This window comes from Falco naumanni, chromosome 3, assembly GCF_017639655.2.
Source record: "Falco naumanni isolate bFalNau1 chromosome 3, bFalNau1.pat, whole genome shotgun sequence".
Classification (NCBI taxonomy): Eukaryota; Metazoa; Chordata; class Aves; order Falconiformes; family Falconidae; genus Falco; species Falco naumanni.
In genome coordinates, this window is record NC_054056.1 from 24202109 (window position 1) to 24218544 (window position 16436).

Sequence of the window (16436 nt, forward strand, 5' to 3'; positions counted from 1 at the left end):
AGGCGGGGGGGGGGGGTGGCCGGGCCGGCGGGGTGGCGGTGGCCGGGGTGTCCCGCCGGTGGCCGCGGGCGGTGCGGCCCGGCAGGGGGCGGTAGAGAGCGACGACAACAACACGCCCAGCCCGGCCACCGCAGCGTCCCGCGGACGGCGGCGCTGATTGGTGGCGGCGGCGGCCCCGCAGCGCTGAGCGGCGCCTCGTGATTGGCCCGCAGGTGCCGCTCGGCGGGGGGAGGGGGAGGCAGAGGGTATATGAGGAGGGAGCGGAGCCGGCGGAGCGCAAGCACGGGGGCAGCGGGGACGGCGGGCGGCGCGCTGCCGGTGGCCGGGCGTTGGGCGGCGGCCGGGGGCACCTCAGCCTGTAGCGACAGCGGCGCTTCCCCGCCGGCGGCGGCCGTACCAGCCGCTCCGGGTGTTCGTGCCAGCGGCGGCGCTGGCTGCCCCCAGCCATGCTGTGCTATGTGACCAGGCCGGACGCGGTGGTGATGGAGGTGGAGGTAGAGGCGAAAGCCAACGGCGAGGACTGCCTCAACCAGGTGAGGGGCCGCGCTGCGCGCTTCTCCGCGCCGCCCGCCGGGGCTGGGGGCGGCGGGCGATGGGTGACGGGCCGCCGCCGCCTGAGGGGCGCGCGCGAGAGCCGGCGGGCGCGCGCCCCGGCTGCTGAGGGCGGCGGGGGCGTGAGGCGGGGGGGCGCCCCAGTCTCCCCGCTTCCCTCCTGTATTTTTCCTTCCCTTTTTTTTTTGTTTTCTTTTTTCCTCCCTCTCCATGTTGGATGCGGCAGCTGCCGCATCCCCCGCCCGGGCGCGCACCGGCCCTCCCGCCTCTCCCCCCCCGGCGCCTGTGGGCCAGGCGGGCCCGGGCCTGCCCCCGCAGCCGGCCGGAGCCGTCCCTCAGCTGGGGGCACCGGTGGGGCCCGCCTGGCCCGGGTGGGGCCGCCCGGGCGAGGCCGAGGTGGCCCCCGTGGCCTGCTGGGGCCGTGCTGGGCCAGGTGGTTTGCCTTTTGGTCGCCACCGCCTGGATGTGGCAGGGGAGGACGCTGGGGAGAGTCGAACGCAGCAGCCCGGTCTGGTGGTGGCACCTAAATAAAACTTAAGGCTTGTACTTCTTTTTCTTCTTGCCTAGAAAGCGCTGCTGGCTGTGGTGTTGCATAACAGATGCCCCGCTCTTTGGAAATCCGCTGACCCTCTTAAGTGCCTGTTCAGGGGGTGAGAAGGGGGGATGAGATTTGACCATGGAAGTCTGTGTGGATTTCAACTGGTGGAGAAATTTCCAGTTTATTCTTAGTATTTGTCTACGTGCTCTTTTGTTTGCAACTTAAACTCCAAGTAATTAAGTAATCTTTTGTGTAAAGGTGCTCCCAGCAGGGCTTATTTGTTTGTGTTCTAAGTGAGCAGTCTGAAACGATGCTCGATTCAGGTGATAATTTTCATCATTATGTTGTAGCTTCATTATAAAGGACCTCTTTCTTTCAGGTTTGCAGAAGGTTGGGAATTATAGAAGTCGATTATTTTGGACTGCAGTTCACTGGCAGCAAAGGGGAGAACCTGTGGCTGAATTTGAGGAACAGAATCTCCCAGCAGATGGATGGTTTAGCCCCTTACCGGTTGAAATTAAGAGTAAAGTTTTTTGTAGAGCCGCATCTTATCTTACAAGAACAAACAAGGTAAGGTAAAGATGATTGTAAGTAGACTTAACTTATTATTTGGTTTTTAATTTGTGTAACTTCTGAAAGTGATTACACATTGGTTTTATTTCTTTCTTACTTAATTATTACTTTTCTGGTAATCTTGCTTGACTTTTCTGTGTAGTTTTAAAACCTTAGTGTTCTTTAAATGTTATTCCTTTAAAAAAACCAACAAAACCTGCTGATATTTTTAAATATTGTGTAGCTACCAGTAAGTAATCAGTGTAATAAGTAATCATAGAATCATAATTCTATGAGCACTTAGTGCTGGAAGTGGGTGAAAATGAGCTACCAGTACCATATTACTTATATGGTATTTGCATGTCCGATAGTAACCCCTGTTCAGTGGTGTTACTCTAGGTCGTTCTAAACCACTGGTACAGAAAGGCAGGAAACAATTCCTCCCACAGAGCAAAAAAACTTGCTGAATTCCTTTTTGTCTGGTATTATGTTACAGTAACTTTCAAATAGCTACAGCCTCTTTGAGGCTACAAAAGAAACAGCTGTTTTGCTGCTTCTGTTGCCAGTCCTCTTAACCAAATTGTTATACTGCTAGCCAGTTGTAAAAATTGAGTCTCCTAAGATTACTATAGTGAACATTTGCTTTTGCTCCTTGAGTTTGTTTACCACGTGAATAGCAACTGAGTTATCTTCATAGAAAGCTGTGCATGGATATATTTAATGCTGACCTTTCAACTCATTTTTTTGTTTTTAGATAGTCCAGTTAATATAAATGGGACAAATAAAAAACTAGTGTCTGTATGATAATGTCAAAACATGTTTTCACTATTCATGTTAACTTGGTCCTTTCAGAATTAAGACCATGGATGCAATACAGTTCTTCAGAATATTTGTCTAAATAATTTGGTCAGAGGCTGACGGCATGGTCCAATGTTTTTATAGGGAAAAGCTTTTGAGTTAGGAGCATGCATATATTGTCTTGTTTTTTGAACTAATGTACAGAGGAGAGGCTTTTGGGGAGCAGTGGTTTTAGCTCATCAATCTGGTTGAAAAGTTTTCAGGCTGCTATGAAGTTAGACTGTAGTTGTCCTATATAATAGCTTTAGTTGGGCAAATGCATTCTAACCAAATTCCTTTTTTGATGTGCCTCATTTGGGAGTATTTTCCCTGAAGAAGTTCGTCATCTTATTTATAGTTGTACTCACTGAGATTATTTAAAACGAAATAATGAAGGATTTTAATGTCGAACAAAAGGAGCAACACAATTTCATATCTGATGAGGCAGAAGAGATTGCTCTGAGCATGTTGGATGTGTCTCCACACACAGACCAAATCAGAGTGAACCAGAGGAAGCCTAAAGCTGGTGTATTGGCGCTTTTATGCCATCCTTGATGAATGTTTGCTCAGCTTTACAAGGTTTTTGCAGACACCTGTGTTCTTGCCTTCAACACTGTCAATGCAAGACTTGGCAGGTTGCACAAGTTAATAGAGAGCTTGAACTGGTGAAACATACCCCAAGGGCCTAAAAGACAGGTTGTGTAGCTGGAATGTGACAGAGCTTGTGTATATATACATCAAAGTAGCAAGTACTTCTCTGCTATAAAGATGACTCAAAAGGTTGTAGGTGGGACAGGCTTTTTCTTTTATGTATGAATTAAGACTGTTCTAAAACTAGTATTTTCAACAAACCATTTTAAAATTAGTAGAGGCTCAGTCATCAGATCTATTAAAACTCTGCTGTGGAAATTATTACTTAAAATTTTGGAGAGCAACAGGCATTGAAACTAGCCTTTAATGTCACTCTTACAAATGTGAATAGTCCTGAGGTTTCAGTTAAGCTGTGCAGTCTACATCCTGAGTATTATTAGTGTTCTTCCTAAAACCAAGCTGTAAACCAGTTGTAGTAGCTGCCTTTTAATTGTGTGGGCCCAGGAGTTGACATGTAGCAGACCTAGAATTCCATAGTGTCTGTGGTTAATGTGTATTTCTGTAGTGTTGACACAGTTTCAGATGAGCCTTTTTTCCCTACTTGGGTCTGCTTGAAGATTTGTGTGTGCACATAGCTGTGCACTCATTTAGTTTTTCATGTAAGCAATTGTGGTGTCAAGGAGAAGATGAAAAATTCTATGAAACCAGTCACTGAACTTTAAATCAATAGGTGTATCATGGAATTGCAAGGATTAGCTGTACTGTTACAGCTGGCACCTTGTTTCTTACCTTTACTTGCAAAGTCAGTGTGCTAGTTGATGAAGAAGCGGTGATGGGTATCCTTTGTTTCCTTTAGCAGTTGTGTCCACAACTCATGTACAAGGTAATTCTAGCAGAGCTGCCGTCTTGTCCCTTGTGTGAAGACTGCTGAGGAAGTCTCCCTTGGCTGCCTCTGATGCAGATTTTATATAGAAATAAGATGCATGTTGAGACTGCTTTTGTAAATCTGGGAGGTTGCAAGTAATTCTAAATTCTGTTGATATGCTTCATCATGATAATAGCAAATGTTGGGACTGAGTTGTTACCAGTTTTTTCTATATACTTCAGAAGCTTTGTTGACCTCAGTTGTACTGCTTTGTTAAAGATCTTAGTCTTTTAAATTTACAACTCGGGTGTGTGTTTGTAGCGATTTAATATTCAGGTTTCTACATGCTGCGTGAGAAGCTGATCTGGCAACTGAACATCAACCTCTGCTTCTGTTACCTTTAATCTGTGCAATCCAGTGGAAGATCACAACCTCATGCATTTTAATCTTCTTATGCAGGGGAGCCTTCTTGCCTACTGAGTGCAAAGGCAGAGCAGGTTATTGTACCTTTGACCACTATGGGAACAAACGACCTTCATGAAGTGCTTTGTGAATGGAAGAATTGCAGGGGAAAGAAAAACCCCTTCATAAGGCACTTTCTTTCTTTTTACAGTAATAAGTGATTTCTTTCTATTGTTCTTTGGATCTCAGTTTCTAGGGGGTTTTTTTGACTGCCTGGTACTGAATTTCACCACAGGATTTTGTAGTTTGGAATTGTTTTCAGTGCAAGAACACTATTCAAATTTCATCTGCTGCTGTTGGCTAGTTTCACAAACAAGTCTGAAATGTGAACAGTGTGCTTGTTTAGAGCAGTTTGAGTAACTATTTTTTTTGAATGGAGGATCACACTGGCTTGAAAATGACTGCTGTCTCTGCTTAAAGATATCTGATGGTCTGAGATCTAGATCATGAGCTCTGTGTTAGTTTTCACTGTGCCCTGTATTTCTTGATAGGTAATGCAACAGTTAGTAAAAAAAAAAGTAAAAAGCAGGGGTTTTGTCAGGATGATTTATGAGTGCTTGTCTGATTGGATTTTCTGAAGTAGGGTGAGGAGCTGGGGCTGGGAGGAAAGATTGTGCTTGACCAGCAGGCATTGCTGAGGGCTGGCAGTGGTGCTGAGGGCCTGGGTGGGTGGAGCGGTATAACTGCAGGCCACTGCCTGGCAGTATCCTTGGCTAGTAGCAACCTTGGCTGGCAGCCACTGGGCAAATGGGCAATGGCATGGCACTCACAGAGCCCAACTACAATTAGTGATTGGCCTGCACTGCTGTCTCAGGGTGGAAAGTTCTTGGGCTTCAGCTAAAAGCTGCCTTTGTGAAACATGTAGTGGAGAAGTCTTGAAGCTGGCATCCACCTTAACTGAGAGAGTTTGCCGAGCTGCGCAAGAGGCAGATTGTGCCAAGTGGTCGTCCAGGAGAACAATGGTTTTTGAGTCTGGCAGGATAAAGACAACATTGTGGTGACTGCACAAAAGTGGAAATAATTTTGAAGTGAATCATTTTTTCAGCAATGTAAGATTTACCCAGATGTGCTTCAAAATGGGCGGTTACTTCTCTTGTGTAACATGACTGAAAATTGAGTATTTGTATGTAAACCATGACAATTTAAAATGTGTCAGATTCTAACAAGCCACACAATCTCACGAAGCATTTGAAAGAGCTGTATTTTGCCGGGCTTGAGATAGGTAATGTTTTAGAAGTGGTTGAAAGCTGTGTGATGTTTCCCAGTATTTGACTTTTATTTACAAAGTACATCAGTTCAGGACTGTTAACCAGTTGTATTGATGAATTAGTTAAAATTAAGAGCTGGCTTGCAAAATATTTTAGTTACACATGTAGTAGATGGGAAATACAAAAAAACCATAATGTTATCTTACAACATTGGCTGGTGCAGTGGAGTCATATTTCTTACACAGCAAGAAAAGCCTGCTGTAGTAGACACCAGGATGAGTTTAATGAATCTGTTTGTCTCAATCAGAGTTGATTGTAGTTGGTAACCTTTCACCCACCCTGCTGAGAGCAAATAAGAGCAAAGATACTGAGGAACATAGTTGTAACTGATGGCTTTGCTTTTTCATGTGGAGTGGCCTTATTCTGTTTCTAAAACCAGATATTATTCCTATAGATCTAGAGGTCTTTTTTCAATATATATTTTAGGGAGAAAAATTATGCCTCTCTATTTTGATTCCTTTACACTACAGAGAGTTGTAAATTCACAGTAGGGGGAAGAGCCCTACCCTGTGGTAAGAAATGTCATACCCCAAAGAGAACGGGCAATTCCTTGGGATGTATGCTAAGGTTCTTGCCAGTAGTCTGGTGAAGAAATGGGCTCTTCTGGCTCTATTTCTATTTTAGGAATTGTTAGTCATACACAGATACTTATATTTGTAAAGGATTGGGGCTTGTCACTTTTTCCACTGACAGCTAAGTTTACAGCTTAAAACTTCTAGTATAGTCTTTAGATTTTTGTCCTGTCTTCCTTCCCTGGATTTAAAAAGCAGTAGAAACAAAGCTTTCAGTGCAGAACTTTGATTTGTAATGGACATAATTGTCTTTAATGAATTATGAAAGAGAAATTGATCTTCTATTGCATATACTCTTTTTTTGTAGTACTTATATTGTGGGGTTGTCATGGCCAGCTCAGATGAATACAGAAGAGGTGATTTGCCTCCTGTAGGAATTGCATTGTACTGAAATGCTGACATCAGTTTCTGTTAGCGGTGTTCAGTATAGTGAGCCTGCATAAATTGCTTCAGAGGGGGCAGGAAGGGATTGATGTAATATCTAGGTTTGTGACTTCGGTTTGTTAGCTTTTAGCTTTTTGTAAAATCTGCTGAAATTTCCTTGCAACCTTCCCTTTCTACAGCATTTGTGTGAAATTATTTATCTGCAACTAAAACACATTAATCACACTGTACATGTGCATATTAAAATACTCAGTAAAATCGCATAGAACTTAAATTTTATGGGAAGCACAGGGGCAAAAAGATTACACTGGTGACTTTATATTTTTTATCTAGTGCTTGAAGAAAGCATGTAGTCCTGTCCTAATTTTAAAACTGCTTTTTCTTTTGGAAAGGAAGAAATTCTGCCTGGGCAGTGACTATATAGTTTTGGCAGCTTAATGCTTTGTCCTCTAAGCAGTATTCCTATGTACTGTTCTGAACTGTGAAAGTCAAAGGAAATGTGCCATGATTTATTCCACAGGAATATCTAGCTAGCATGAGGTTCAGGGTGGAAACTAAGACTGGTTTAGGTTATATAGACTGTCTTTTGTACTAATGCTGTTGGGTGTAGAACTTGGGCTACGAGTGCAGTGGAAAGCTCTGTTTGTTCTTAAAGCTGCCACTAGTTGTTCAATGTCCCAATGTGTCTGCCAGGTTTTAAGATGACTAGGAGCCACACCAATTGATTGAAGTGTTCAGAGTTGTGAAGACTGACTTGTTTTCTATGACGATTTAAAGATTAAATGAAGTTTTGGAAAAAGTAGTGAAAAGCTGCAGAGCGTGCCAGGAGAATATTGGGGCAGGCAGTAGGAAACATACCTTTTGTGTGACTTGTTTCTCAGATTTATAATGGGTAGTATTAATGTATTATGCATAACTGAAGTGGTGAATGATGCAGAAACAAACTAGTTTCTTACATGGTGGTCAAACTAGGACATTGTCCGTGATGTTGGAAATGCACCTTTAGAGGACTTGCTATGCACAGTTCAGTTCTCAGTTTTAACAGTTTAAACTTACTAATAAATTCCATTAAGTGTAAAATACTAACACTGAAATTCCTTGAAAAACTGAGTATTCTTTTACTGTACAGCCTCATTTAGAGATGGGAAAAGCTTTAACAATATTTTCACTGTACCTAGAGATTCGTAGAGTGGAAGTGCAGTGGATTGAGTGCTATTGATTAGGTCACAATCTAATTTACAAAAACTTAAATACTTTCTGGTAGCTAATAAAATCTGTAATATGACAGGGTTTTCTACAGACAATTTGTTGGGTCCTTTAGACTGCAGAATTAGATAAGAAACTGCCTCAAGGATCCTAATGCTTTAGTTTTGCTTGACTGTATTCAGCAATAAAAGCACTTTTTTTGCCTTTCTGTTTAAGGATCAAAAGACTTTTTTTTAGTTTTGTGTAAAAGAAAGAAAAATGTGCTTTTATAATCAGATTCTGGCTGTGTCATGTTTTGAACCTTGAAGGGTGATTTTTGCCATGGATATATTAATGTTTAACTTGGGGGAAGTGTGGTCTTAAAGGCTGGATGGGCTGATCAAAATGTGTACTAATCAGAATCGCTTTTTCAGATGTATAAAATATTTGCAACTCTTTCAAATTTCTAGATGCTTTTGCTTAAACACAATTAAGGATCCAAAATGAAAAAAAACCACCACAAAACAATAAATCAGCAGTGAATTTGTTACCTGACCTCTGGTTCAGGGTAGCTGCTGTGGCATATCAGTATAAAGTTGTTTGCTGTTTGAAAATAGGCAGGCCCTATGTTAACTAGTTTCTGACCTGTTACAGGTGCAATGTAGGCAATGGACTTGGGCCAGCAATGGGGTTTTTGGGTGCAAACCAATGACTGTGAGATGGCCTATTAAATGTGGGTGGTTTTGTCCATTTTCTCTGACTTAACAAAATAGCTTACCACATTGTAAGCCAGGACACAAACTTGCATAATTCTAGTTACTTTGCAATAACTGTCTCTTATTTATAGATGCCATATCTGTCCCCTTTATCAGAAAAATGCAAAGTCACTTAGTCTGTGAGATGTTATCCCTTATGTGATGTGAGCCAGTTATGGGAAGTATGTTGGCTGATGTGATGCTGTTTCACATTGTGCCTTAATTCTTTTGTCTACCTATGCCATTACTGGCTTTTTAGAGCACAAGCTGTGCCTCTGCTGTAGTTGCTTCTGTGATGTGTCTGTATTTGCAGGAGCAGTCTTTTGTTTTTCAGCTCCCTGCTTGATGTCAATAAGGTCTTCCCAGCAAGGGGAGAAGACTGACTTTTTTCCCAGTGTAGTCAGTGCTGTCATGCATAAAATAAATTGAAGATCCAAGCATTTAGGTGTGGTAGTTAAACACATTTCAGTGAATGAGAATAAAATTGTTAGATATTTCTTTTAAATACTGCATGTGTAATTAGTACATAGTTATAATGACTGGAAAACCTGTTCTAGTACTAAGAGGATCAAAAGTGCATGAAAAGCCATTTCTTTTCTGAAATGTTGATTGGAGTTGGGGAAATGCATACTATTTAATTTTTTTTGCCATAGCATTTTAGTAATTCATCAAATACTTTGTTTGGATTTAAGGACTGAGCCCCTAAAGGAGCATGTACAACCAGTGCATTTTAAAAGCCACAGGGTAGGGCTTTCTGTGGCCTAAGCCAAAAGTTAACAAGGAAAGAAAGATTGTAGCAGAGGTCTGGGACTTGCTCCAAAAAAAAAAAAAAGCCTGAACGGGATTAACCTGTTAACAGTGGAGACAACTGTAATGTTTGAAGTTCTGATCCTCTTGCCACCTAAACTTGTATGCAGCACAGTGAGGATACTTGCTCCCGCCAGACCCCAGCTAGAACTGCTGAAGTGTAGACTGTTGTCTAGACATCAGAGTGATGCAGTTAAGCACTTCTGTCACAACTGCAGCAAAGCTCAGGCGTGCCTCAAGCTGCTTGCAAAGGGAGGTGTTGAAGATGTTACTTGCTGTGTGGGTTTGGAAATGGATTCTAGGGCAGCTTATGGGATAATTCTATACCTGTTTTCCTGAATACAAAAGTTCTGGATACAGGGCATCTTTTGGGCCAGTATTTTCTTAGCTGCAGCAGTTACATAGTAAAGCTAAAAATGAACGCAGATTTTCCAAGTTACATAATTGCTCATAGTGCTGAAGAAGTAGCCCTGTTCTCCCTGCTCTACAATGGAATTGTAGAGTGCTACAACATGATATACATAACAGATTATCCAAAGTTCCTGTTGGAAGGAAAGGTAATCACTACTTAGAATCTTCAGCTTCAATGAGTGAATAATTACAGGTTTTTAAAGAAAGTAGATTACACTGAACTTTAGGAAAGTAAAATGTGAATGTCCTGTTACAGTGGAAGCTAAGACATACATCTGTGGGTGCTAGGCTTCATTTATTGAAAGATTTTTTTCAGTGATATATAACTACTTCTGCATTTGGTTTCTCTAAATATGTTGAGGCTTAAGAACAAACGGTAGGAAATTCACATTGTCTTCCCTGAGGGGAGATAAGGATGAATTTATAGAAGTTAAGGTAGGCTATAGAGGAAATAGCAGGCTGCTGTTAATGTTGGTGGAAATGTTGATTTGTCTAACTGACCTGTTGGGTAATTAAGAGCAGCTTTGTGAATTTTCCAGCTACTTGTCAAGCCTGCCTTCATCAAGTGTAAAGGTTGGTCTGAGAAATGTGCTTACACAGATGTTACTGTATGTTATTCCACAGTGCCTCTTCAGGTGTTTTGAGTTTGAATCATGTCCCTGGAAAAAGCACAATCTTCCCTTTGACTGTGGTGGCAGAGGCATTTCTACTGCATAGAGAAAGTGTATGGCTTCTCCTGTTGCGTGATGAAAGTGTGTATGCTGTCTTGGGCTGCTCTTCCCAAATTTGCTTTTGTGAAATGCGGAGTAATTTGTAAATGGCAACCAAAAAATTAAACAGAACTAATCCAAATACCTCATTGATATTTTTTTCACTAAATTGAAATTGGTAGGTGGTCTTGAGGATTAAAGCAGTTCTGAAGAATAAGAACATGATATGCTTTTAGATAGTCTTCAGTTGTAACTTCAACTTTCAAGTGAATAAGATGGAGGCCCTTTTCTTTTCCCTGTGCCAGACTTTAATGGCTACTCAAACATACCTAAGATGTTTGATACATATCTTGATTACAAACATCTTTCAATGTTTTGTGTAAGCAAGTATTTCTGATTCCATTGCAGGCATATGTTTTTCTTGCATATAAAAGAAGATCTTCTTGCTGGTAATCTTCAGTGTTCTTCAGAGCATGCAATTGAACTTAGTGCATTGCTGGCACAGATGAAGTTTGGAGATTATAACCAGAACACCGCCAAGTACAGTTATGAAGAGCTGTGTGCAAAAGAGCTCACCACTACCATTTTGGAGAGGTAAAAAGAGCACCATGATATAATCTCCTTTCTGGAGACAAAAGAATAAAATGTTATGCCCTTTATTGTTGATGCTGTACTCAATCTTGTGTTCTTAAAAACACAGTTTAGATGGCTTTGCAGATCAAAATACAACGTGAATGTTTAACTACTGTTCTGATTTCAGTTCATTTTTAAGCTCAATTATGAATAGTTTTGGGTTTTTTTGTGAAGAGCAAAAGCTGTATAGTACTTGGAGCAGGGTAATCAAATTGCAAGTGTATCTTAGACCTACACTTGTGAAAGGAAGTAACGAAGAATTTATCTGGCTTAGTACCCTTACACTGACAAGTAAATGGGATTCCTGAAACACCTTCAAAGCTAAATTCCAGAGTATCAAAAACTGTCATGCTTTCCTGTAGGTCTTATTTTGGTTATGAACTTAATGGTTGTTCAGGTAAATATGTTGGAGGGGGGGTAGTTGGAAAGCCTTGATTACATGTAGCTTCTTAATTATTAAGAAAATGCACAGTATTGTCTAGTATTGTCTCTTGAGCATTCTCAGGATGTTTGGGTAATTCTCAATTCTTTCCAGTAATCATGGTTACTGGAAGTCTATAGCCAGATAAAGCAGGTCAGGAGCATTTAATCTGTTTAACTAGGTCATCTAAACCCATGTTAAAACAAGCTGCTGACAGTAACGGCACACACCTGAGTTAATTTCACCTATCCTTAATCTTTTTATCAACAGCATTATTGCAAAGCACAAGGAGCTAGAAGGTCTCAGTCAAGCTTCTGCTGAGTACCAGGTTCTACAGATTGCTACAACGCTGGAGAACTATGGGGTAGAGTGGCACTCAGTGAGAGACAGCGAAGGGCAAAAACTCCTCATCGGTGTTGGACCTGAAGGCATATGCATCTGTAAAGATGACTTCAGTCCTATCAACAGGTATGTGTTTTGTGGAACCATTTTCATCTTCCATTTTTCAGAAGTACTGAGCATGCCTCTTTTTACATAAATACACAACTGCTCTATAAATTACTAAAAGGGGCTGTTGGAATGTATGGTTTGAGGACACTACCTGCTTATCAAGATGACAGCTGGCCTCGGTGCTCTTGATTTCTATATGTATTTTTGAGGCAGCATCTTCGGTCCAGCATTACAGACCGCAGTTGGAGATTATTGTAACCCCAGAAAAGTAGGCTGTAGTAGTATGTGGAAAATGCCCTTATCCTTAAAAGCTAAATAATTCTTTTTTTATATTCATCTATAGGATTGCTTACCCTGTTGTTCAAATGGCAACTCAGTCTGGGAAGAATGTATATCTGACTATTACCAAGGAGTCTGGTAATAGTGTAGTTCTCTTGTTCAAGATGATCAGTACAAGGGCAGCAAGTGGACTCTACAGAGCAATTACAGAGACACATGCATTTTACAGGTTGGTACTGCCACTGGAGTCGACTACTGCTGCTCTTTTCCACAGTATTTGCATGAAGTGCTTAAGCAGCCAGCGGTCTGACTGCTCTTCGGAAATTTTTTGCAAAATGTCATTGTCTTTGCAGCCTCTACTTTCCTCTTAAGTCCAGAAGCTGAACAGCTTTTTGCTGCTCTCCATTTTGTTGTGTGGGAATACAAGAAAGTAAGCGAAATTTCTCAGTCTACCTCTATGAATAACAACACTTCAGAATAAAAACTCGCTGTGTTCTTTGATGCTTCATAAACAGCACATAGGTTTTTGTCCCTATGTGAGTAGGAGGATGAGAGAGCAAAGGAAGAGAAGATCTTGTCCTTCAGAATATGTAGCTCAGATGTACATGTACGCCTTGTTTCTCCTTTATTTGGCTCCTCCAGTTGCTGGAAGTCACCTGTATGCCACCTTTCTGTACCATATATTTAAATTTTCCTACAATTCCTCTACTTGCTCACATGCCCAGGATTTTGTTTCATGCCAGCAGCTATCCATTGTCTTTATCCTGTGTTCTTTGGGGTAGGGCTGTGATACTCACTTGTCAAAGGCTGACTTTTATAAACCCCTTTTCATTCCTACTGTGAGACCCAACACTGATCAGTAGAACTGCCAAAGACACTTAGTGGTGTTTTCTCTAACTACCACACAGCAGTTTCAATTACTTTGTAAGGGAAGAATTGGACTTAGAAGAAGGTACTTACACTAGGCAAAGACCTGTCCAGCTTCTCAAATTATCTATTTTAATACAGTTACAGCAATTAATGTTAATTAGTTGCCTTTCTAACCACTGCAGCTAATCAGCAGGTAACCACTACCTATTTTTGTGAGCCAGATGTTAAGCATGTCTTGTTTTGTTCTGCAATGACATGCCCTTGGACTGCTGTTCTGCACTCTTCATATTGTTTTCCAGACAATTAAAGTGTTATGTAACTTCTTAGACCATCTAAACTTCTTGTTCTTTGTCTCTGCTTGTAACTTCTGCTGTCCTTTGCAGTTTCTCATTTTAATTTAAGCAGAATTTAGTTAGGCAATAGGATTTGGCCATAGCTTAGATCTTGGACCTTGGGCCCTGTAAAGCTGTAGTCCTTGTTGTTCTGTTTGGCTTTTCTTTCCCATGTTGTAGAGAGAAGTGATATGCCTTATAGACTTCTGCAGATTTAACTATGTCACTGAAATGTGACAGGCATGGTTTAGGGTAGTTGACATACTTGGTGGCAAATACAGATGCCTTAATTTAGTTCTCTATGCTGCATTTGCACTGGTTCCCTTCAGATGATACACTAGCCTTTAAAGTACTGAGTGGAAGTTTGGTTAAAGACACTGCTTGACTATGCTAAAAATGAGAGCCTGTCTAAACAAAGAAGTGTTATGCCAAAGATTATTAATTGGAATTCTGTAATGCAGTGCTTGGAAATCACCGTGTAAATAAGTGTTGCCAACCTGCACCATGGATTAAGTGAGTGTTGTCTGCTTGTATTAGCATAATGCCTGAAGGGCCCTTCCATAGGCTGACTCTGTTTTACCAGACACTTCACATTTATGAAGATGTAAAATAAGTATTTTTTCCATTTTACACTTTTCAAAGTAGAGTTGTCATGCAGACAACATTCCAGAGCTTAACTATTACCTCAGACTACTCTTATTTGCTTTTTCAGTGCTGTTACTTCAGCTTTAGGCACAAATTACTGTAGGGGTAGGTTTATTGGTATTAACTAACCAAGCTTGCATTTGTCCTATTGTTTTATAGGTGTGACACTGTCACCAGTGCTGTCATGATGCAATATAGTCGAGACTTAAAGGGCCACCTAGCATCTCTATTCCTGAATGAAAACATTAACCTCGGTAAAAAATATGTCTTTGACATTAAAAGAACATCAAAAGAAGTTTATGATCATGCAAGGCGAGCTCTTTATAATGCTGGCATTGTGGATCTTGTTTCAAGAAGTGACCAGACCCCACCAAGTTCCCCCCTTAAGTCTTCGGAAAGTAGCATGAACTGTGACAATTGTGAGGGTCTTAGCTGCCAACAAACAAAAGCTCTGCAAGAGAAGCTGCGGAAGCTAAAGGAGTCCATGCTTTGTATGGTGTGTTGTGAAGAAGAAATAAATTCGACCTTTTGTCCCTGTGGCCACACCGTATGCTGCAAGACCTGTGCTGCCCAGTTACAGGTAATTGCAAGATCATTAAGATGGGTGTTACCAGATGTGGGGGTTTTTGCCTTTCTGTATACCTCAGCCATGGATTAATATGTTTATGTTGCTACTCTAGTGAAACTTATTTTTACAATTTTGTTTGTGGTAAACTAATTCAAAAGAACATTCTGTTTAGACAGTGTGTTTGGAAGATAAGTTTTAGCTGTGCTAACTGAACTTGCAATGAGGGTAAAGATTAGCTGCATGTTTCTCACAATACCCTGTAATAAATACAGAGGTTATGGAGAAGTGCTTTGTTACTGTGTGTGGAGGAAGTCTCCAGTAAGTGTAGAGACTCAAAATATGAAGTAAACTGATTTCTTAATATTTTTTCTTTCCAGTTGTGTCCTGTGTGCAGATCTCGTGTAGAGCATGTCCAGCATGTGTACTTGCCAACCCACACCAGTCTTCTTAATCTGACTGTGATATGATCTACGTTAAACTCATCATGTACTCTTTAAACTGCACTAATATGAGATGCAACCATTGATTGTGAAGAAGGCAATCACTCTGGCACCTATCCATGATCAAAAGCAAAAATATGGCATTTTTTCAACATACATATTTGTCATTCAGCATGTCCAAAATGGTTTGGGACATTTGAGAGCAGAAGTATAACTGATTGATTTTACTTAAAAGGAGAATGATGCTTAATTTCATAGCATGGCGGTGTTACCACAGAGCTTGGTAACCCTGGAGAAATGTGGTGTACACAGACAGGTATACCCAGTGAGAGCAATGCAGCCTTTTATTTTACACTCTCTAAATCCTTTTTAGTACAGTCACTTTGTTTATTTTGATAGTAAGAGTAGCTTTTACAAATATCAGTTTAGTATGGCTCATAGTTTCTGCTTTTAGTAAACTGCTTTAAAGAGGAGAGAATTTCTTTTGAAGAAAACTGGTTCTTAAACTAAAGTTACAAGGCTTCATCCAGCAGCCGTGTTTAACTCCAAATTCTGTAATATAGAAAACAATTCTGACAGAATAGCTTTGGAAGAGTAAGACAAGTTAATCTCAGTGTTGAGGGTGGGTCAAGAAAGTCTTCTGGCTGGCAGTGTCCTGTGGAAGCATTGGGGGACTTCATTCCCAGCTCTCAATGGTCAACATGCTCCCAGGTTTCCCACATCCAGCTTGGCCGGTGGTCTTGGGAGCTGTAGTCAGCTGCCCTTTTAAGTTGGCTTTATTTTTTGGAGACTGATTTTAAACTATTAAACATGTACCATTAATTTCTAAAGAGTTGTGTATAACTTTAAATGCTTTCTTTAGTTAACATCTTTATTAGGTAGGTCATTCCCTGCTAAAATGTTCTTAATTTCCACCCCCCTACTTGGGCATTTTGGGCTCTGGTTTCCTAGTGTATTCTCCAGGGTACAGAGGGAACTAGAGACCATGTTTGGGTGCAATACTGGCTTAATCAAAGCTAGAAAAGTACACTGTCACTTTACTGAAATTTTCTGACTATACTTTTCATATTGCCTTAATGTAGCAGTAATGTGTGTTTATGCATCTGTTTCTTTGCACAGACATTTTGTTAAAATATTAAAACTCTACTTTTTTATGACACATTAGCATATAAACCTTACTCTAAGAGGGTATTTATTTTTTCACTTTGTAAAGAAGATTTTGTTTCCTCATGAAGCAAGAGCTTTGTCCTATATCGTAGGCAGCTTCTGTCTTTTTATATTCAGATTAATAAAGGACTTTAAAAATCTA

General features: G+C 40.9%; 1 protein-coding gene across 1 annotated transcript; it reads left to right on the forward strand.

The window, feature by feature from the left end:
- Window positions 1-290: 290 nt before the first annotated feature.
- On the forward strand, window positions 291-16436 carry LOC121084736 (myosin regulatory light chain interacting protein). The gene is made up of 7 exons (XM_040586612.1): window positions 291-533; window positions 1470-1660; window positions 10898-11083; window positions 11814-12011; window positions 12337-12501; window positions 14279-14699; window positions 15065-16436. Exons 1-7 carry the CDS (start codon window positions 447-449, stop codon window positions 15152-15154), a joined length of 1338 nt encoding a protein of 445 aa, XP_040442546.1. The 5' UTR covers window positions 291-446; the 3' UTR covers window positions 15155-16436.

Bases quoted from the DNA above. Each gene is read 5' to 3' on its own strand.
- LOC121084736 (XM_040586612.1), top strand. From the start codon at position 447: ATGCTGTGCTATGTGACCAGGCCGGACGCGGTGGTGATGGAGGTGGAG. The intron at 11,084-11,813 runs GTAAAAAGAGCA...TTTTATCAACAG, and splicing joins ACCACTACCATTTTGGAGAG to CATTATTGCAAAGCACAAGG. The intron at 12,012-12,336 runs GTATGTGTTTTG...ATTCATCTATAG, and splicing joins GACTTCAGTCCTATCAACAG to GATTGCTTACCCTGTTGTTC.